Source organism: Hydractinia symbiolongicarpus, chromosome 8 (assembly GCF_029227915.1).
Source record: "Hydractinia symbiolongicarpus strain clone_291-10 chromosome 8, HSymV2.1, whole genome shotgun sequence".
Lineage (NCBI taxonomy): Eukaryota > Metazoa > Cnidaria > Hydrozoa > Anthoathecata > Hydractiniidae > Hydractinia > Hydractinia symbiolongicarpus.
In genome coordinates this window covers 10,462,466-10,485,534 of record NC_079882.1, presented here as the reverse complement: position 1 = coordinate 10,485,534, position 23,069 = coordinate 10,462,466, and the positions used below count along the sequence as shown (strand labels likewise).

General features: G+C 31.1%; 1 protein-coding gene across 3 annotated transcripts in view; it reads left to right on the top strand.

Annotated features, from left to right (window-relative positions):
- LOC130655710 (uncharacterized) overlaps positions 1-23,069 on the top strand; it is a 74,682-nt gene that overhangs the window by 28,100 nt on the left and 23,513 nt on the right. For all 3 annotated transcript variants that reach the window (XM_057458491.1, XM_057458490.1, XM_057458492.1), the window contains exons 9-18: positions 401-684; positions 5,301-5,454; positions 5,539-5,979; positions 7,617-8,003; positions 13,234-13,560; positions 13,664-14,107; positions 14,693-14,824; positions 15,341-15,595; positions 21,254-21,595; positions 22,212-22,559. In XM_057458491.1, the coding sequence (XP_057314474.1) occupies positions 401-684; positions 5,301-5,454; positions 5,539-5,979; positions 7,617-8,003; positions 13,234-13,560; positions 13,664-14,107; positions 14,693-14,824; positions 15,341-15,595; positions 21,254-21,595; positions 22,212-22,559 (3,114 nt within the window). The remainder of the gene's footprint in view (positions 1-400; positions 685-5,300; positions 5,455-5,538; positions 5,980-7,616; positions 8,004-13,233; positions 13,561-13,663; positions 14,108-14,692; positions 14,825-15,340; positions 15,596-21,253; positions 21,596-22,211; positions 22,560-23,069) is intronic.

The following is a 23,069-nucleotide window of genomic DNA, read 5'->3' as shown; positions in this document are numbered from 1 at the left end:
CTTTACATGACATTGGGAATTTAAAAAAAAAAAAAAGATTTAAAGATAGGGTAGTAAAAACATTTGCTTTCATAAGAGAAAATCCTTAATTAAAGACTTCATACATTATGTAGACTGTTTCTTTGTATTTAGTTAATAAATTGCATAACTGAAAGGGTTGCAATTTTAAAAAAAGGCATAAAAACAATATTAGGTAGAAACGAGGCATATTCAGGAAATTCAGCATGTAAAGAATAATAGTAAAAAAACCCTGTTTTTGATAGCTTTTAGTTGTAATTAAAATGTAAATAGGTTGTTTTTTCCGGTCCTTATATTTTTTTTTTTTCTCTTTTGGTTGTGCTTTTGCCAATCAATTTAAATAGTTTGTTCTAAGATAATTTTTGTTTTTAATTTAACCTAGCTTGTGATTCCTTCAGAGATGGCATTGTCTCAAATTTACCCCCAGAAAGTTTTACCCAAAAAGACAACTGTACCACATTCTGTGCTTCTGATGCACGATTTGGGCAAGTTGGATGGATAAATAATTTAGAAGATGATTACCTTATCATTGATTTGTTGCAATCATATGAAATCACAATGCTTAAAGTTGCAGCATCAAAGAAGGATACCAGACAAAATTTCTTTTGTTCTTTTTCATTATTCTACCGTAATGGCGATCAAAAAATATTCCGAAAAGTTGAAAATGTAAGTCCAAGTTTACTTTATTTTTTTCCACCATTGGTAAGATCATTCAAGGATAGAAAAATCTCTTTTACAAAACTACAGAACCTGTGAAAGGGAGAGTGATATTAGGCAAAAACCAACATTTTTATCTAAAAATGATTTTAGTTTTTGCAAAAAAATGAATTTTTTTCTAGATACTACATTCCGACGGCAAAATTTTAAATTACATATTAGTAGCATTTTTAAAAAAAAGAAAAATAAATCATGCGTTTTACTGTTGTATGAATAAATAAACTTTGATTTACTTTTGCGATTTATAAAATCATGTTCAAAAGTTATACTGTATCCTTAAGTATTGACATAAAATAGAAGTTTTGGTATTGTAAAAATTACACGGATAAACCTGTATAAATGTCTACAAAATACAAAGTTATACCATCACTTTAAATAAAACCATGGCCTATATTAAATAAAATTTGTCGAAGAAATATTTTTGGTCATTTCTCTTATTTTATAGTTGAAACACTGATCCAAAATAATGTATAGGATCATTTGCTTTCAACTAACCAAAAGAATTTTTAGGTTTAAATGGTTTTGCATAATGTCATCAACCTGCTGATTCCTGCACAGGTGGTATATAACACAGTGTTGAGCTATGGATACCCATGTGAAATTGTTTACATCTTCTATTTTCAATAAAGTTATGCAATGGATTTACTAAAACATACTGTAAAAAAGGCCTGGCCTTTACACAGTAACACCTGTTCAATTTAACCATGCAATTTTATGAGAGCAACGTGTAGGTCTGTGACATCAGTCATTTTTCATTTTTTTAGATGTCTAGGCAACTGTGCCATAGGCCTTTTCTGATGCGTCTCCAAACAGGTGCAACTGCAATTTCTTTTAAAAATTGGTTTCATAGCACGTTTGATTGCAGAACATATTGCCATTGCTTCCATGCAATTAGTATAATGTTGTTAACTTCCTCGTCTCAATCTATGTTTTCATGCCATAAATCTAGTAGAATCATATTCTCTTTGGAAATGTAAGGCGGTATGAACATCAATGGGTCAAATATCATAACGGCAGCACTTAAGATTATGAGAGTAATCTTAAGTGCTGCTGTTATGTTATCATGTCACTATAAATACTTAGTGTAAAGGTGAATGATTCGATTTGATATCCCACTTTACTCCAAGTGCTTCTAAAGTCTTGCCAGTATTGACTTTTACATCATTTACTCGTGATAGCAATTCGTCCATTTATACATTTACTGTTACTGTTACTGACAAACTTTGTCAGCCTGATTCCTGCAAGCTTCTTAAATTTAATCAAAGACTTTTTCCACCATCCACATCTACCTTATTTTAGTAGATCATCCACGTAAAACCAATTAAAAACTTCTCAAAATTGTCTCTCACATCGTTGTTATGGCTGATCACTTTGATTCGCTTCCAGTTATCACATGGAGTGGTATGTGTATGGCTGAAACATTTGCATCAATCAAGATACCAATTTAACAGCTTTGCATGTTGTAAAGTTTAATTTTGATGATGTGCTCAAAATGAGAGATATCCCCAGATTAATTGCTGTAGTTCCCAATAAAAATACAAACTTAGAGTAGAAAATTTATTTCAATTTTGTAAGAATGAACTGGAGGATGCTAGGCTGGAGAGAAGATATTGTCTCAAGCTCACGTGCGTGTTCCCAATCAATTTGCTCTTCTCCACTACATCCGGAGCTCTTCTCCTAGTAGTGTTTTCTGGCTTAACTAATCTCTTAATCACATCTGGAGCTCCTCTTCTTTTCTGTTTCCATTTCCTTTATCATACCTCACAAGAACCTACTCTCTATGAGCTCTAGCTACTTATGCATTTCATACACCTGTTATTAACCTCTTGGTGCCCCACCTCTGATTGTCAGCGCCACATCCCCCAGCTGTTATTTCCCCAGTCATCTGTCCTGCTCGCGTGGGGCACCGTCGTTTATCTCCTGTACTTAATGCACCATACTCTTCCAGGGGTACACGCACATCTCTACACTTTGTGGCTGCCCAGGGCAGCCGAGCACCCTCACCAGTTATATTTAACACATTGACATGATTGAGTAAAGTTGCCAATTGCTTCCACCACTGGACTAAAACCTTGTTGGTCATACTAAGCCAAACTGTGCCAATTCAAGGAAACCGTGTAGCTAAAGCAATTGGACATCTCTTTACGCTCGACGAAGTTATGTAGCCTCGATGAACCAGTTTGATTGTAGATAATTCGTTATTGTTCCAACATAGTGTGGCGATGATGCAGATGTGTCACATAAAGAGAAAAATAAAATAAAATTAACCAAATATATGGGTGGGTTGGGTGGAAAAGTTATTTCAGCTACTACTGGTGAGAAACTAAATCAGAGTAACTCTCTCCTGGCCCCTAGATTGTTGATTGGCTAACTTAGAACCACCTAATATGGCCAGACTATACTCAAACCTTTAGTCCCCTACTCTAAAGTATCAACAACAAGAAAGTTGCTTCAAGTTATGACACATAGCTTTGATTTGGTTAATTGAGACAAAGATGCCTTGGGTGAGCAAGACAAACTTGTTTACCGTTAATGATGCATCTGCATAGCAACTATCAAGTATTGGGAACTGCAATTAACACGAGCTAAAATGTGTTTAGCTCCATATATTTGCCCAGGCATGTAAAAGTATGTTATTGGAACGATGTAGATTGATTTATGTGTACTTTTAAATCCTCTAGCAAAGATTTCGCATTCAACGATGTCTCCTTTACTTTTATCTCATTACTATTATAATATATTGCACTGATTAATATTTTTTTGTCTTTCATCTTCAATTTCAATTTTTCAGCAACAATAAGACTAGGAGGGATAACTTGACTGGAATAATTAAGAAAAGCGAACATTGTTGTTCATGTTAATTTCAAACCAATCACCTTGACAGGTGTTTTATCAAGAAAAACTGTTTCTTTTGAGAGACCAGAAATCTGGGTTTCCTCTTGAAAGGTTGGCTGATCTTTCTTTTCAGCAACAAAGTATTTATGTAGCATTTTTATTTAGAACAACCGAATTCTAGACAGTTGTTTTCTGATATGCAATTTGAGATTAAATGGTCTTGTTTTGAACAGTTGTTGCACGTTTTAACTTTCTTGGCAGTCTGAAATTGGGTGCTTGCATCCATTTCCTTGTATTTTGAACACTTGAACAATGCATATTTCTCCTAGTATGTCCGACAAACTTGGTGGTCATTTGCCTTGCAATGGATAGTTCCAGTCCATTGATTATTGTTTTGATCTTCTTCATCCCTTTTTCTACTGCTTCGCTTGCTTTAGAGACAATGATCTACCCATTTTGTATTCAAGTAATGATGTACACGTTTGCAAGCTTGCAAAGAACTGCTCAAGAATTGGTTTATTTAGTCAAGTTACAAAAACACCATTCATTTAGTCCAAATCTAGACTTACTGTAATTAACCGTATTTAACAGCTTGTTAAAGTCTGGTTAATTCTTATGAGTTTTGATCTGCTTTAGCTTTGATCTTCTGCAATTTGCTCAATGATGGGAGCAAGATTTCCAGAAATATACATACTAAACTATTATGTTCAAGAAATGATAAACCTTTAATTATAAATGATATTAATATTTTGCATTGTTCTTCTGACACACATTGTATCATTTTATTGCAATGATAAAATTTCTGCACATTATGAACATTACAATTTGTAGTGAAAGGTACATCATATTCTAAATGATCTTATATTATGACCTCTGCATTCCTAAAACGCAGTGCATTTTCACTGATTATAATAAAAATGGACAAGAAAACGAAATAATGTTTTTTAAGTCATTAAATAGCTCAATGAGCTGTATTTACTTGCAATAACACTGATGTCAATTATTTTCAGCTCTGTTTTACATGCCGCAATATAATTTCACAAATGAATTTTTAAGTTGACATCAATTTTAAATTTATAAGTAACTCACAAACGTAAAAAGTTTTACAATTTTAGTCACAATTAGCATGACGTAAATAAACAGCTGGCATTTAAAGAACTATCAAATAATTCTTGGTAGTAACAAAACTGCATATTTTCTTTAAATTTTAGAAAAAGTATTGATGCAAAAGAGTAATTTCATATTTGAAATAATAAAAAAAGCTTGTGATACCATAAAAACTCCTGTCTTAGGAATGATTTTGCGAAAGACCAACTTTTTATTTATAGTTACTTGCCTGTAACAGTTTTTGTAAACAAAATATTAATGGATTAAGTCTTGACAGCGGACTAGATTTAGATAAGAAGGGCTTTTCAACATGAACATGTCACTAAGTGTCATTATTTCAGCATTGTAAGTATAAACGAAAAAAAAAGAAAATAGAAAATAATAATACACAAGAAAAGAAGGTATACTTGTTTGTGAGGTTTTTTTAATAGAGTAGGTCTTTTAACACCAACACCTTCTGTTAATGAAAATCGATTTAGGGTAGGGATTGGTTGACTACCACTGATAAAAAAAAAAATGACATGACCAGATTAAATAAAATAAACTAAGATTCAAAAATTATTTTTTGAAGTCATTTTTTTGTAACTATTTTTGAATGTCATTGCTAACTTTTGTATTTTTAGTCATTTGTTAGAACCAAAGGAAGTCAAAATGCAATCGAACATTTGGCACTGCCCCATACAGTTGTAGCACACACAATAAAGATAATGATGAAACAAAATTGTAAAGTTAAAACAGGCTTGCGTGTGGACATTATAACATGTGAAAGGTTTCCAGGTCGGTGGCAATTTCTTTAGTAATATTTTGTAGTTTTTTTAGTTGATTTTTTAACTAATTTCTGTCATGTTGTATCATTTTTAGTTTCTCTGGAGGATTCATGGCTGAAATTGAATAGTGAGCCTATTTGTTTTGGTGGTAGTTCAGGAGTATTTTCCACGCAAACATTTTATCAAATAACTGCATTTAAACTGGTACATAAAAGTGGACAAATAAGATGCTCACTAGCTGCACCATATAGCAATTTTGGATGTAACAGTTACCCTAATGAAATAACCACTTATATCACAACAGAAAATAATACTATTTTGGGACCACTGCTGCCATTTAACAATGAATTTCTCACTAGCAGTAAGGCCTTTACCCTAACTGGCTACAGTAAAAATTCATCAGAAATCATTATGCAGAGTAAACCAACATACTTTCAAGAAAATGAGAATATACACATATGGAACAGTGAAGATCTTTACTCATCCGGAAATGCTGATAATGATGGTCAAGTTTGTGTTGATGTGCTTGGATGGGGTAAGGTAGCATACTATACCAAATAACTTTTTTGTGTATATATGTGAGTGCCTTAATTCAAGCAAAGTTGAGAAACAAACAATTTGTTTCACAAAAAATCTAATTCCTTGCGCACTTGTGCAAAAATTGGTGTACACATATTGTACATTATCTTATTTTACACATCATTTATAGTCCTTGTTAACTTTTTGGAGATTTTACTCTTTGTCATTGTTGGTAACATAATTACCCTTCGGCATTTTTATCTGTTCATCAGCAAGTTTAAGGTCCTAACAAGAGCAACAATGCAATGAAATTGTGAAAACCCATTGGGAGATTACCAGCTTGCCTGTTATCATATACTTTTCTTGGTCAGACATTTTTTTTTCATTTTTGAGGTGAAATATCTATCTCAGTCTGAATTACCAATCTCTTCCGGAACATTAAGGAAGCTAACCTTTCTTGTGTTCTTTTATATTGTTTGAATTGAAAACCAAAGATTCAGTAAACCATACCATTGTTAGCAAGTGTGATTGATCTGTTGCATGCATGTCATATTCTTCGACCAAAAATGTTACCTAAATTCCTAAGCAGAATACTACGTTTGATATCATTGTTTCAATAGTTGTCTAAAATCATTCGATATATACTCTATGACTATTCTCATCTACACAACCATCTCAAAATTACACAACTTAAAAAAAGTCCTTACAAATGTGTATGACTGTGAAATTCAAAATATCAAATTGGACATTGTCTCTCTTCCCTTTTTGCATCCGAGCGTACTGTTTTCCTTTATTTTTTAAAGGTGTGTAAATATTCGATAGTATGAAACAGCCAAATTAAGTTTTCACAGTACTTTTTTGCCTCACCAAATCAATCATTATTATAATTTTTCAAATGTCATCATTCGTCTGTCCTCCTTACTTTGTCATTTTTTCGCCTTTGACAAAATTTAAAATTATACTAAAATATCATGAATTAAGGTATATTAATACAATATAAACTGTTATGTCTATTTATACAAATAAATAGTACCAAATGTTGATATACTGACTAAGGGTAATATTTTTTGGAAGACGTAGATAAATAATTAATATTGTATTTATTAACTGATAGCTATTTTGTTTCAGTTTGTAACCAGGGTTATTTTTTAAAGATTTACTTGCGGCAAGGTTGTAAAAATAGAAAAGGTTTGATTTAAATTTTATTGTTTGGATTTTTCAAATACATATGCAAATGCAAAGAGAAAACAAAACATTAGAAAAACAAAATATAGATTTTTTTAGGACATTGTTTAAATCAAAGTTTATTCTTTGTCAAGAATCGAACAATGATTTGAATTATCAACGTTTGCTGTTTTTCTGGCAGAGTGTTTCAAGATTTTAGATTTACTGCAACTTGATTTTTAAGTCTGTATGTATGTAGTTACGTTATAACAATTTACATTTATAGCTACCATTATGGTTGCTATGAGGTTTAAAGTTATATCATGCTGTCCAAAGTTTGTCATAAAGGTTTTTGGCCATACAGCACTGCAGATTTCCTCTAAAACTGGTTGAAAATAACTATCAGTTAATAATCTGTGTGATATATTTAGTTGTTATTTTCATAAGCTCTATTTCCATTGTCTTTTGCTTATGTTTCATTGTTTTTAGGAAAGAAAATGCCAGGTATATACATTGTTGAAAAATGTTCATCGAAATTTTGCTCATGTCTATCAATTATTTCTGAAGAGCTGAAGTTTGATAGATCCTGTAAAGACATGTTTTACTTCACAACAAGGGGCTATTTAGTGCATGTGAATACTGGACATTGTTTAACATGGTCTGTGGATAAGTTTGTTCTTAATCAGTTTTGCACAGAATCATTTTCAGTTCACATAAATGGAATAATTAAACATCAAAATAACAAATGTTTGTATCCTGAGGGAGGACGTCCAATACATGGCAAGAGTGTTGACCTGATTGATAATGAAGCGTCTTGTTCCGAGTTTAATTTTACATATGATGTTCCCAGAAATGAATCTGTTTACAACATCGAATGTAAGTTGTGAACTTTTTTTAATTTTTTTTAAAGCGGGTGATGTGTGACACTTCAGTTTTGTTTTGAACTTAAAAATGGTTGAGCAAGTGTAACAAAGACTAGTTGTAATTGTAATTGTAATTGTAAATTAAAGATAGGGAGAAGATTTAAGTTACAGCAGTGGCAAATCTAATGTGAAAGTGGTAGTACATAGGATTCAAGAAGTTTTTAAAACAATTTTTTTTTACCTTTGTGATGGTTTAAAGTACTTTTTTTAAGCATTAAAATTAATTTTACGTTAGCAACTCATTATTCAAGATGCAAACATCTATCTATTCTTTATTCAAGTTTTTATAAGGGATCATTACCAAAAGTATTTTCTTTTCAGTAAAAACAACTCATTAACCACTGCCATGTTGCTTTTTGTAAATTACACCCCCTTAAATTACTTAAATGGAAAACAGCTTTAGGGATAAACAAAATTTATTTAGACATCTCAGGTTGGACTCAACACATTGTTAAATTAAGTGTACTATAATGCCCCACCATATGTTAAATTAAGTGTACTATAATGCCCCACCATATCTGAAGTGTTAATAATATTGTATTAATAATTTTTTGTATTCCACAAAGAAGTTGTTATATATTGATTCATTAAAAATAGTTTTTTTACTTTCCTTGAAATGAAGAATATTTGATGTAGAGTTTTTTGTATTTGGATGCAATACTTTACTATTGTTACCGCTTTTTACCAATACAGTAAATTAGGATCATTTCAGTGTCCTATGTATTTAACTGTATATACCTGAGATCTAGGGCACACCTCAGACCAAAATGAGTCAAACTGCATTTTTTGTGCAGGTAAATAGTGCAAAAGACGGTTAACCAAAAAATGTTTCAATTTTTTTTACGATTTTTTAAGTCAATCCAAGTGAAAGGAATAGGTCAAAAAAGAATTCTTTTATATAGATAGGTCATCATCATAGTAATTTAAAACAAATATAATTTCAACTCTAGCGGTTCCTCTTGCACTGTGAAAATTTCCTATTCTTATAAGTGACTCTGTATTACTCAAACTGTCATAACTTCAGCACCCACTAAATTAGAACTACATAAAAACGTTATTTTGTCAGGTGTCTTAGATGATTCCAATGCGAATTAAATGATACATGTATTGTTTGTTAACACTGTTTATCTCTGTTTTGATACTATAGATGAGGTTAAATGTCTCAATTGCATTGCACTTTGTTTATCGAATGCATTATTTATCCGTTTTGATATTATGACTTGTGTAAGGACCTCACATGATTGATTAAAATATCAGATCCATTGTACTGCCCTGTGACAGCTTTTTATGCCGCCCTATATCTGTACCAAGATAGGCATGCCAAGAAAACTTTTTAAAAAATCAGCAGAACTGACCTGAGAAAAGGGAAAAAAAATTACCTTTAAGTTTTTAGTACATCGTTTCTTGTAGACAAAGAAAATCCACTTCACTCTATTTCAATCTTACAAAGAATCCGCACTTTATTATTTTGAACCTTGAAAAATAGATTTTGCCGCTCTAAGGAAAACAAAATCAAAGTCGTCAATGAATAGGAAGAATAACGAGTCTACAAAGGATATTAGTTACAATAAATTTTGTAACTGAAATCCCCAAAGTAAGGAAGAATATAGCGTGTTGAACTGTGAAGTGCCTTTAAATCAGTTTTGCCAACCTTATTATCATTGTAGGCCTGCAAAATTTAGCCGATCTTTGGCCGCCAAATGCTATTGTGCCGACTTTCGGTATTTTTGAATCACAGGGCTGTATATCTGTTTTGAAACTTCACAAGCATGGTCTCTGTTTCTTTTAAATACAAATTACACAATGGATTGTAGTAACATAGATCAAAGCTAAATAGCCAATATATAAAAAACACCCGAAATAAAACAACTTCCCATATAAAAAGTTATAGAGCGTCCACTGTAATACTATTAGCTATGTGGAGGAAAGCATAAAAATGTCTGTAAATTCCAGGTATTTTTTTCCATAATTAGAAATTACCAGCAATAAACATAATAGAAGGTGGCAGGTACAACATTAAGTAACAATAAAGAGTGTTAGCTTTTTATTATGTTAAGTATAGGTATATAAACAGCCTGAAAATTTATATCTCAGATTTGTATACTTTGAGAAACATGATAAAGGTATAACTAGGGCTTAACAGTATAAGGGGTTAGCATTTCGTTTAAGTAAAATGAACAATGTTTTCAACAAAACTGCTTATTTTATTTTCTTATATCTTTGAATAATCAGTAGTAATTTGCTAATTATTTTTTATTTTCACATTTACATAAGTTACATTATCACTGCAGAAAAAGCAGGGGTAAGTTTGCAGGGATCAAATTTCTGATTTACATAATTATGTTTAAGGATGTTAAAGGGAACTCGAGGTATAAAAAATGATGTTGGACTATTATAGAGCTTAAAAAGTTGGTTAACATGTCTTTTTAAATTTTTTGAAAAAACTCTTTTTGTTCTCAAGATATTAACATTTAAAGAATTCTGATTTTAATTATGTTGCATAAATTATGACGTCATATTTAAGTAATACCAACCTTTTGACATTCAAACTTCGTTATTGCATAGATAATAATATAGGTGAATTGACTAACATAAATGTTTTTGCCAAAATGTCACTCATTCGCTCGTCCCAGGCCTCTTATTTTTTGCTGACGACCCTATAACTGGGATCTTCTTTTCCTTCAAGGAGAAATTCACTCTTTTACTGTGGTCTTTAGCTCGAAAATAGTGCTGATTCTGCATAATTTTTATATCACTTGTGCATGTAGATAAATATAGACGGATGGATAGATTCCTTTATCTATAGTCAATAATGTACAAAATATTTATAATATACTAATAAAATATAATAATAAAATACCATTACTCTAGTAGAGTTAATCAGGAAGCTTAATTTGGCCGAAAACATGAAAGACTATACTGGAGAAGGTGGTTAATCTATTAAGTCTAATTAAAATGGACTGTTTAAACCAAAAATTAAATAAATCCCGAATTAAATTTGTGTTCTGCACAGATCCGACATTTGCATTGGAAAAAAAAATTCGCCTATAACTCTACAGAAGTTAACAAAAGACTGCAGATTTCATATCATCTGGTAGAGAATTCCGTGAGAGGCTATATATCCAAATGTTTGCAGCCCATATTTTTAAGATTTTATGCTAGATCTAACTAAAGCATTTGATGACCTTAAAATATACCAAGTATCATTTCTAAACTGAAACACACATTCTATGCAGGAAGGATTCATTTTCTATTTCGTCTTGTAGACCTCTTTCAGTAATTGTCTACAATGTTGCATATGAATTCTTTTTATAGAAGGAGTGGATTCCACTTTGGACTGAGACCTTGCCCTTTTTAAAACTCTATCCGCCTTTGAAATAGATTTCCTGCTATTAAATCCCCAGACTAAAGGACAATAATTGAACTCGGATGCTATAAATGTTGCATATAATAAACTTTTCTGTTTATTATCAACAATCTAGGAAATTCTTTTCAGGGCATTAGATTTGCAGCTAGCTCTTTTGCACAGTGTGTTAATATGATCTGCAAAAGTAAGCTGATTTTCAAATTTAATACCAAGAAGCTTTACACATTTGAATGTAGATAAAATTGCCCCATTTGAATTCAAATGCCGGATTTATGGACTTTCTGGTTTTCTGAATATCATAAAATCGCATTTGCTTGTGTTTAATTGCAAGCCATTATCGGAAAACCATAAAGCTACTGACCTAAAAAGTTGTTCTAACATATATTTTACTTCATTAAAAGTTTCAGCTGATGCACAAAAAGTATTATCATCAGCATAGTTACGCACTAGAATATCAGAGCAGGGCAAACTTCATATTGAAAAAGAAAATCATTTGAAAATATGTTTAACAGTTACTGACCCAAAATTGACCCCAGAGTACACCAGAAAATGTTCTACCAAAAACCCCATTAACACCTAACTCTGAAAGCGCTGCTTCCAAATAAAGGATAATGCACTAGAAGAAAATCCAAAAGCATGAAGCTTAGCAATAAGCAGTTTGTGGCTAATACAGTCAAAAGCCTTGCTTAAATCCATGAGCAAGACAGCAACACACTTTTTGGAATCTAATTTTTCTTAAAGAAAGCACATTAGATTTAAAAGAACATGTTGGCTACTGTATCCTTTCCTGAAACCAGACAAAATAGGGGACATTTTCCCCTCCATGAACTCACTAATCTCTTCAAATAAAATTTATTTAAAAACCTTAGCCTTGTTTGGCAGTTTACTAACTGGCTAATAATTTTCTTTGCAGACCCTAGACTTTGCTTTGTAGATTGGAGACACATCCCCAAATTTCAAAGACTCAGGAAAGATGCACCTATCTACTGAGTCATTAGAACAGTGACTCGACTGCTTAACAAAAACATTTGTGTGAGCTTTGAGAAGAACCAATACAAAGGTTTAATTTTTCAAAAGAAACATGACAGAATTTCATTTTGTCCATGCCAGCACTTTTGCAGAGTTTCGCTTTGATATTTTTCATGCTCGGATGTTCTTTGATACTTAAAATAATTGCATTAACCTCCCTAGGAGAGCAATCATCCGCTGTTCCTGGATTGTTTTCAGGGATGTTGTTTATATCCATTGATTTTGTGATATTTACAAAAAAATCATTTATGACATTTGCAATTTTAAATTTATTTTGTAAAACAGCATCATCTTTGACTAACGAAGTTATATTTTCCTTAATTACTTTCTCAGAAAAATTTGGTTTCACGATTTTCCAAAATGCTTTGTTGTCTTGAACTTTCGACACGTCAAGTTTTCTGTAATAATTCTTTCTTGCATCTCCGACAATCTTTGCACACTGACTCCTTTGAATTCGAAAAGAGTTTCAATTTTCAGCAGTTGGATTCGAATTATATATGTTTCTTTTTCAAATAACAAATTTTTAATTAAAAGGGGCATTATGTGTTTGAAACAATACTTCATACAATTGTAAGCAAACTTCTTCTTGCCTAAAACTGCTATTGTGGATTTTTTTAGTACATTTGTAGTGAGTGTAAAATGTAAAAACTAATAATGTGATATATTTGGCACAAAAATTTTAGACACACTTGAACGTCATTGTCACCTCCGTTCTTTTTTTATGTTGGTCTTATATTTTTTAAATTGTCTCTGATATGAATATATTTTTGCTTTTATTTACTTTTAGTTGCAAAACAAAAATATCATTTTGCCACAGAGTCAATGAAATTTGCAGATGCTGCATCATACTGTCAGAAGCTTGGATATAATTTACCTGTTTTTCACAATAGACTTGAAACTTTATTGATGACATCTTTAATACGTAGTGTGGATGAGTTGCAGGTGCCTCATAATTTTTGGCTTGGGATTCGTGACTTTGTTACCCTAGATGGTTCACCTTATGACTATGTATATAAAGTCTCCGAAACAAGTGGTTGTTGGTCAGCCAACCATAATGGTGTCATAGATGTTAGAAACTGTGATACAGGTGGACCTATTGGTGTCGTTTGTGAAGGTAGTAAAAATCTTCAAATTGACAACAGTAGTAAAAATATTTTGCCTAGCAATTAGATAGCGTCTGCTATCTGTAATATAATTTTACTTTTTTATTGTTTTAGTTCCCAAAAGAGCATATCCAGAATTTGCTTTTATATCCAGTGGCTTGCATAAGACACAATATGCAACAATTGGAAAAGGTTTTCAGTTTTCCATATCCTACGGTGAAAAACTAAAACTAATTGCTTCACTACAAACCAATAAACAAACCTATATGGGATATATTGAAGCTGACTATGAAGTATGGAACTTGTTCACATTAACATTGAATGTTCGATCTAAGGAAATGATGTTGTATAAAGATACCACTTTGGTTGCCACTGTGGCAGCTCTAACTGATGCAATTAAGAACTATGCTAGTGATGTTCCTTTTGAAACAAACTTTCTCTGTATTGGTTCACCATATTATCGGTACTTTGTATCTTATTACAATTTAAAAATGCATGGATTGAAAATATGGAGACATTCATTATCTAAACACGATATTGAAGAAGTGTTTTTCAATGGTGAGTATGGACAGGGATATTCTTTCTAATGCAGGTATTAAAATAATATTTGGACTTGTCATTATTTAAAGTTTGATTTGACAAGATGTAGGTAATTCATGCAATTGCAGAAACCCTAGTCATTAGTTTAATTTCTACCTTTGAATTAGATTTTGTTAGACTAACCAATAATTCGTGTAATCTGACTGCAAGCATGCACGGTGTAAAACTCATGTTTCTCTGTCTTTCACCTGATATAAGGAAAATAAATCACTGAATGTTTGCATACATGTCAGGATATTTTTCTTTGACAGTTCTTTAACTAGCATTAAAGCACTTCTGAAGTCATTTTTCTGCTTTATGTTCTTTTAGATGTATTATAAAATTTAAAATTAAATTACAATAAAGTTTGTTATAAATTTCGCTACAACAAATTTTATAACGAACTTTATTGTAAACACTTGTTTTGCTGAGGATTGTCAGGTAAACGGCATGAAACTTTAAGTACAAAACAAAGTAGTTTTTTTCTTCTCAACAACACATACTATATACGCTCTGTATTGCAATTATATAGAATAGAATAAATGTTTTGAAATTTTCTTTTAGCCACAATAACATTCTCTGAACAACATGATCAACATGTAGAAAACAAAGGTTGGAAATTGTTTACCGGATGTTCTGATCATGACAAAATGACTGGACCATGCTATGACGTGAGCACACACTTGCACTATAAAGGTAAGGATGATTATTAGCAAAATAACCAATGCAGTATCTGTTATGCCTTACTAATGATGTACCAAGAAATTTATTTAAAATTCTGTAGTATATTTACAGGTAAATCAAATACTGAAAAGGAACATTTTTGTATGTACCATGTTACTACTTGCGTAATACATCTGAAAACAAAAGGCATTTAAAAATATGTTCTATATTAGTGTAATTATTGTCACATAATGGCATCACCTTTGCCCATATTCTTTTCAAATATTTTGATAGACATAATAAACTTTCATAACATTAACATTTAAAAATTTGTGGAAATGCCCTATGTTTCAAATAAACATGTATTTGAAATGGCCATTTTCTAAAAAACATTTAAAAGTTAGAGCGTTGGTGTCTAATGGAAGAAGGCGTTTATTTGAAACATGGTCTTTTAAAACCATGGTAGGAAAGTTTTTATACCTAGGTAAATGTTTTTACTAAGAAATTGAATATCATATTTTTAATGCTAAATAACTGTTTGTTTTTTAGATGTCAAGGTTACTTATGACTGCGACTGGTTGCCGGGTAATGGAGTTGGTGGAACCAAAGTCCTTTTTCCCAATATTGTAAAGAGATCAGATTGTGCAAGAACTTGTAAGCATCAGTTTGAGTTGGATGGCACTGTTAATGGAGCAACATATAAAAAGGATACCAAGGAATGTTACTGCTTTGTAGATATGGAGAGTATATCGACTACTGCTGTGGACAAGGAAACATATGATTCATGCTTTCCCCCTGTTACATGTAAGTCATCAAAAGAAAATATTATATTTAAAACTATGGGCAAGGTAAATCTAGAGAAAGTTTTTTTTGTATTATTACGAACCCAGTATACTCTAGGCATGTATAAAGCAAGACATACATAAATATTATAGTGGATTTGTAAATATTCGTTAAACTCATTCTGATCACAAATATGACAAAAAAAATTATCTCAATTTATTTTCATAAAAATAACAACTCATCCTTGTTAATCAATTTTATTTTTTCAACAAAAAAGGTTTATTTATTTAAATTTATTAGGTCTTGCCTATTCCATTAATTATCACTTCCGCTGTACTGTACGATTGTTGTCCTTTTAACAATTTTTATAGAATTCAAAGTGACTTTGCCATTTTAATAATTGTTCACATAATGGTGGTTTTCAATATATATTTTGACAAGACATTTTAGTATAGGCAAAGGATGCATTAGTATTGTTCTTTATGTTGTCTCAGTTCATAGAACAAAAAATGCAAGTTGCTGTATGACTTCTCCAAAATGCCATTAAACTATAAAAAATTTTTTGTTGTTGTTTTGGTAACAGTTTTTAACTTTACTAACTTTACTAACATAGCCCAAAGCTTAGTGATTTAATTTAACTTTAAATTTGCTTGTAAAAGCCGTATTTCATTAGATTTTCTTCACTTTAAAAGTATTAAAATTTTCAGCTCACAACATCACTTTGCCTTCTCTGATAAAAATCAAGGCACACCCTTTTTATGTTAAATTTAATTTTAATGTCCTTAAATGCCGGGAAACAACGCACATTACGCCTCATAATTTTCATCAGCAGTCTTGAATTAATAAATTCAGCCCAAATAAGACATTACTTTCATAAGGTTTTTGTGGAAATTAAAGCGAAGTTGAGTCTGCAAGTTTCAAAGAAAACTTTCAAACATCTGCTTTGTATTTACCTTTACAGCCACATTGTGACAGCTACCTTGAACGTTATGCTAAAATAAAATAGCGCTTTAAATTTGTGACCCTGAAAAACTAATTAAAATTATGGACAATTTAATGAACATTAGTAGGTTGTTAAGGTTACTGTAAAGGAAAAAACTCACTTGATGCGTAGTCTCAGAAAAACCCTTATAATTTATCAATACTTTTATAATTTTTTTTTATGTTTTTTTGTTTCTGAATGAAAATTTACTAACGAGATATTTGTTTTTAAAAATCTTCGGCGGTGTTATAAAAATGTGTGAACTGAGCATGCAGAAAGATGATAGAAGTGCGAACTTTTTCTTTATGCTGAATATGCGTGCACGCGTTCAGAATTAAAAATAGACAGAAGTCAGGTTTACAAGAGAAAGCTCATATGCATATTCCTTAACTTTGATTTTTTTTAATTCGATAGTGAAAGTAAACTATCTTAAAAATATTAATATGCATATTTTTATACGGAAGTTTCATATTATGCATAATGTTTAGAAAAAATAAGCTCAACTCATTTTGCACTTATTTTTTCAAAGGTGTGAAGGATATAACAGCTCTAAAAAGGCTTTTTCCAGAAAAAAGGGATGTTCCAAATATTTTCATAGACTATAAAATATGTCATTGGAAAGAGAATTTTTTTTTCTATATGTCATGAATTTTTTGCAAAAAACCTAAAAAAATAATTGTTTCCTTTACAGTAACCTTAAGTCTAGAAGTTGCACAACAAAATTGAACTGAGCAGCCTTAGCAGATTTTTGCCATCGCGAAATGTAACGCTGTTGGAAATCAGCAATTTAATTTCAAGGGCTGAAAAGCATGTGGAGAGAAATAATTTGAGAAATACAAAGATTTAGATTAATGGGAACAATCAGTTTTTTCGGTAATCATTACGATCAAATGATAATAATTCACAATGGGAGTTGCAAGAAAGAGAAAAGGTTGTGTGCCGAAATTACTCAAATCTCAATAGACTAGTGGTTATTGATAATATTGCCATAGCTACATCGAAATAAATTATGTAAATCTCTTTCAAACAACTATCAGAGCAAGAGAAGAACATTTTTCTATTAAAAGGGATGGATTATTGTGTCAAGTTTACTAACTAGAGAAATTGTTGCGAGTGTGGAGCAGACAATTAAGTATTGTCAAAGGAAGAAGCAGACACTAGAGATAACATAACCAAACAGAAATGCATGACATTATTGAAATTGAAAAAGGATAATGATATTATGATCGTGTTAGCAGATAAAGGCCATACATACAATGGTCATTTTGGGTGTAGCAAAGATCCAAATGCACTCCTCCAATGAGATCCAACACAAAAACTATCAAGTGTGACACAAAGAATATCTTGATACCTTTAAATAAAGATATTTGCATCGATTATAAATCTGATTACAATCTTAAACCTTCAATCATTTCACTGCCTTTTCCAAAAATACATATTGAATTACAACTTGTCTAACGGTTTCATATATAGGATCTTCTTTGTTTAATTTATCGATAAATTTAGCTACTATTCTTAGGAATTACACAGTAAGTGATTAATGTAAAAAACTTGAAAGAGTAAAATTTATCAGAAACGCATGAATTGAAGACAACAAGCATATTGTATTGTTGGCTTACCGTACACAAATGTACTGAAAAAGGACACATTACTTAACACCATGAAATTACTGTTAAACAGGAAAGTTATGCAGATGTAAAATTGGGTAATTAATGGCGCCACTTCAAACCCAGTTTACTTAAGATAAAAAGATAACATTGCAGACTTTGCTTTTCAAAACCTTAAAAAAAGGTAGCAGCCATTTCCAAAAATTTATTGGGATAAAGTTTGGCGATATGTACCTGTTGATGAATTTTCTTCATCGCAGGTAGACTATTTCAATCTCAAAAATACTTGCACATGGAAAATTCTTGTGTAAGTAAGTAAGATAAGTACGTAAGTAAGTAAGACAAAAACTATAGCAGGACAACAAAATATCAACAACTTGGAATAGAATATAAATGACATAGCAACTCCACTGTGTTTATGAATAAATAATTAGAAATTCGCATGTTTGTACAAAACAAATATTTATCTATTAGACACCTGCATGCCAAATTTTTCGGCCCCATACCTTTCAGAAAACTTGTTAGGATTATCGTTAGAACTTGAAACTTACAACACAACTCAATTTCATCAAATAGAATCGTTCTGCATGTTTTGGACATGTGAATAATTCGCTTTCCCAATTTTCTCGAATTTTACCCCAAAATCGAAGGAAAAACGGATTTCCAGGCAATTTTTTGCAACTTTCTATGCAAAATTATGTAAAAACCGAAAATCTGTAATAAAACGTTTATTTAGCTTTCAGAAACTTTAAACAGAATGTAAAACTAAATTAATTGAATTTTAAGCAGTAAGTGTTATTTTGAACAAATTTAAAGCTTGTGATTTATTGCTTAAATTGTATTCTTTTTGTAACGTACTATAAGTGTGCCAAGTTTGATTCAATTTGGAGAAGCCTATGAAAAAGTATTAAGAGAGGGGACGGTATCCCCCCTCCTGCCATAATATGTTATTTTTTTGATAACCAGAATGTTTTTTAAATATGTAGTTCACCAAAATATGTTTTTCACTTTTTCTTGTTTTTTCTGCTGTATTCAATGTGAAGTCAAAGTACTTTCTTTTCTGATTTTTCATAGTTTTAATGGGAGGCATAGCAGTGACGTAGCCAATAATCAGAATATGAATAATATAAAATCTTAACATAGCTACAATATGCGCCTTGAAATTAGACAAAATGATACTCATCATATTGTAGATGTAGTTTCAATAATATGTGAATGACATAAATAACAAAATAAAGAACCAAAATTTAAAGCATGTCAAAATAGTAAAGAAATTGCATTATGATCAGAATAATGTACTTGGGTTATTTTAAAACTGAAACTTGTAGTCTCATTAAAATGAGTAGACGCATGTATGTGATACATCAATCCACCCATAGTATGAGTAGGTTAAGGAACAATCAAGTGATAGTTCAGTGAATGAATAGTAGAAATTAAGGTGCCTTCAAACTATTCATATTGAAATCTCCAGGTATTAAATCAGGGGTTTTCACATTTCACATGTTTTCTTTCACTGAGAGCGATGTTAATGCATTTAATATTCACATTCATCAGCAAATTACACTTTCTGCTGCTCCTTCGAAAGTCTAACTGATTTTCACATGTTTCACTTTCCGAGCAATTCTAATCCTGTTTTTCTTTTTTCTTACAAACTTTTGATATTTTTGATGTCTAATTTTTTTATCGTTTCTTCCTTTTATTCTATTTCTGTATGAAGGTTCTCTTTATTTTTTTCTTGACCTGTTTTTGCCATTATCCTCACATCTTCAAGTTCTATTCTAATCTTTTTTGCAATTGTTGTTATTTCTCTATTTTTCAGTCCATTCGATTTTTGATCCTCAATCATCTTCTTCCCAGAACTTTTATACCAGACTGCATTATTTTGATAGAGCATCAGTCTTTGATAGAAAGTAACTGTCTCCATGGTTCATCAACCTGTGATGTGATGCTTTTATATTGATTAAACGGGTTTAGGGGCACAAAAGGGCCGAAGACAATGCTGACATCAGACAAAAATGAGATTGTGTACCATAGCTCAAAGAATGATCATAATATAGTCAAAGTAGTGCAACATTGCGTTTTAGCAAAAAGACATTTAACATTAATTATCACATTTTTACCCTCCATATTTTAGTAAAATAGCCTTAAAAAAGCTTAGCTTGACGGTTTTCTTACACTTGTAAAGTATATTTAGTTAAGAATGTATCAGTTTTTTAACAAATTGTTGGTTGATCAACTGAGAAAAGCAGACATTCTTTTTAATCCAGGGAGCAAGCATTTAGTGGTAATTAGTGGGTGCAATTGTCCAGGGGGGTTGTCCTAGGTGGGAGCCATATAAGTCAACTTTTTTTCATTCAGGGAGTTAGGGATTATCCTAGAATAATACTCCTAGAATAAAAGTACTAAATGTTTTAAAACTATTTTTCTCCTAATTCAATGTCGCTAAAATTAATGTTTAAACAATTTGTTGCTTCATCTAGTTTGAGAAGCTTAATTATTTCATGTTTTTGACTATGTGTTTAATTGAATAGCTACTGACCAGAAACATGCTATTGCCATTCAAATCTATTCGATTAAAACAGTTTCTTGATTTTGATAGGTGTAGTTCCAAATTTATGTTGTTGTTTTTTTATTCTTTATACTGTAAAAAAAATCTTAACAATTCATTTTGAAGAAGAAACACGCACCATTGGAGCATGTCCAGAACATTTACATTTTTTAGTTTTCCACATATACAAATGCTTATACCTTTTAGGTACAAGCATTTGTGAATGTAGGGTTATATTGAACAAGAGTTGTTTTTGCATCTCGAGGCTTAAACTTTGTAAATAAATTAAATTTTACTGAAAATAACTTAAAAGAAAGGTTTGTTCTTTTATATTTTTTCCTTTCTCTTTTTTTCTGCCAAATTTTTATATATTTTTTTTAAAATAAATTTTTTATAAATTATAACCTTTCCAATGATATAAACATCCGAAATTTGACAAAAATAACGATTTGAGTGTTTCGTGTATTTTTAATACCACACGAAATGTTGCACACATTTTAATTTGTTATGAAATACTTAAAATTAATAAATTACTTGTTTAGACAAATTTGGTAAAGTTGCCACTGAAGCCTGTGTCAAAATTGAAAAACATCCAGTAAATAAATGGTGGTATTGTATAGGACACAGTGGGGAATTGTATAGTAAGCCACCCCAGCCTCTGAGTGCTTGGAAACCTGATACATCTCAAACTGGGAACCTTAAGGCAATCAAATTTGACAGCAATGGAAGCATTTGGACATTAAGAACTGATGGAGACGTGCATTTTCATGGAGATGGAACTCCTGTAAAGCATGATGAAAATTGTAATCAGTTTGCTGTGACAGTTACCCACATTTTTTGTGTTAAAAGCAATACACTGAGTGGAAAAGAAAAAATTGCAAGTGGTAAGACCCTTTTTTGCACAGCAATTGTGAAAATAGGTGATGTGTAAAAATATGTATACATGTTTTAAAGTATTTGTGGCTGTGGTGTTTTATTTGAACTTTTTGAATCTATAAAAATGCTTTTTATGTAGATTTTGATTTTATCTGTTGCATGTACGTTGTAAAGGTTTTTCTTTGGTTTTTGTGTTTACATTGTGGCTCTTTGAATGTTATGGATACTTAGTTAAATACCTCATATATGCACCATTATTTCAATATAAACAATAACAGTTTGAGCAATATAAACTGGTGATGGTCTTAGGTGCGAAGCTGGTTTCTCCCAGGGTTTTCTTATATCGAAATTTGCATTCCCTAAATTCTGAAAATCTTTAAATGGAAATATCTGGAAATAAGAAAACGAAAAGTTTTTTAAAAAAATTAAAAAAAACTCTAATAATTTTTTGGTGTAATATGTTCGATACACCTTAGTGTCCCTCTTCAACTTTAGTGATACTGTTTTGATGACAAATTAGTAAGATTTTGCCAGCGTTGGATTTAAATTTGAGAGATTATAAGGGTTACTTATGTTCTAAAATTAATACTAATTAATAAATTAATACGGTTTTTTAAATTGTAGAAAATATGAAAACACTTGCTGCTGATATTGATATTATTTGTGCTTCGGATGATTCTGATGCTGTTTTTGCTCATTCAACAACTGATAACACCATTAAAAAAGTACCAATCAATGATAGTATACTAACTATAACATCTCCGCTTCCATCCAATTGTTTGAAAGCTTTGGAAGCATTCGAAACACAAATTGTAATATCTACATGTGATGGGATTTGGGTGTGGCGCCAATTTGAAGAATGGCAAAACATTACTAGTGAATCATCTTTGGATCATGCTTTTGTGGATGATAATCACATTTTATTCATAAAAAGTGATGATAACAGCATTTTTCACACTCGACTTCAGCAAAGTAAGTTCCCTATTTTTATTATATGGACATCCAGGACGAGATGTTTTGTAATTCTCACAAGGTATTTCTTCTGATTTTATTTTTTTTCCTACTGCAAGTCAAGTTAAAATCTGATTATTGTTTACCATTGTTTTTCAAATGATTATTAATTTAGGATTGAGATGATCTCCCTTTGCTAAATTTATTTTGATTTTTTAAAAAAATGAACCTTTAAAACGATGTAAAACGAATCGAATAAAATTTGACTAAATATTAAAATTTGACAAAATTGAAAGTAATTTAAGTTTAAAACATTGAGTAGCAAGGTATCTAAAAAATTAATTTTATTTCTTGGTGTCTCTTGTTTTTGTTAAATAAAACATTTTTAAAGGGGAAATAGAAGAAACAAATATGTGTTGTTTTACACAAACTTTACGCAGTTTATTTCTTTTTTAAATATTTTTCCTACGTAGATGATGCCGATTTGCATAGCACTTCTAAAACTTTTTTTTAAATTGTTACTTTAGACTT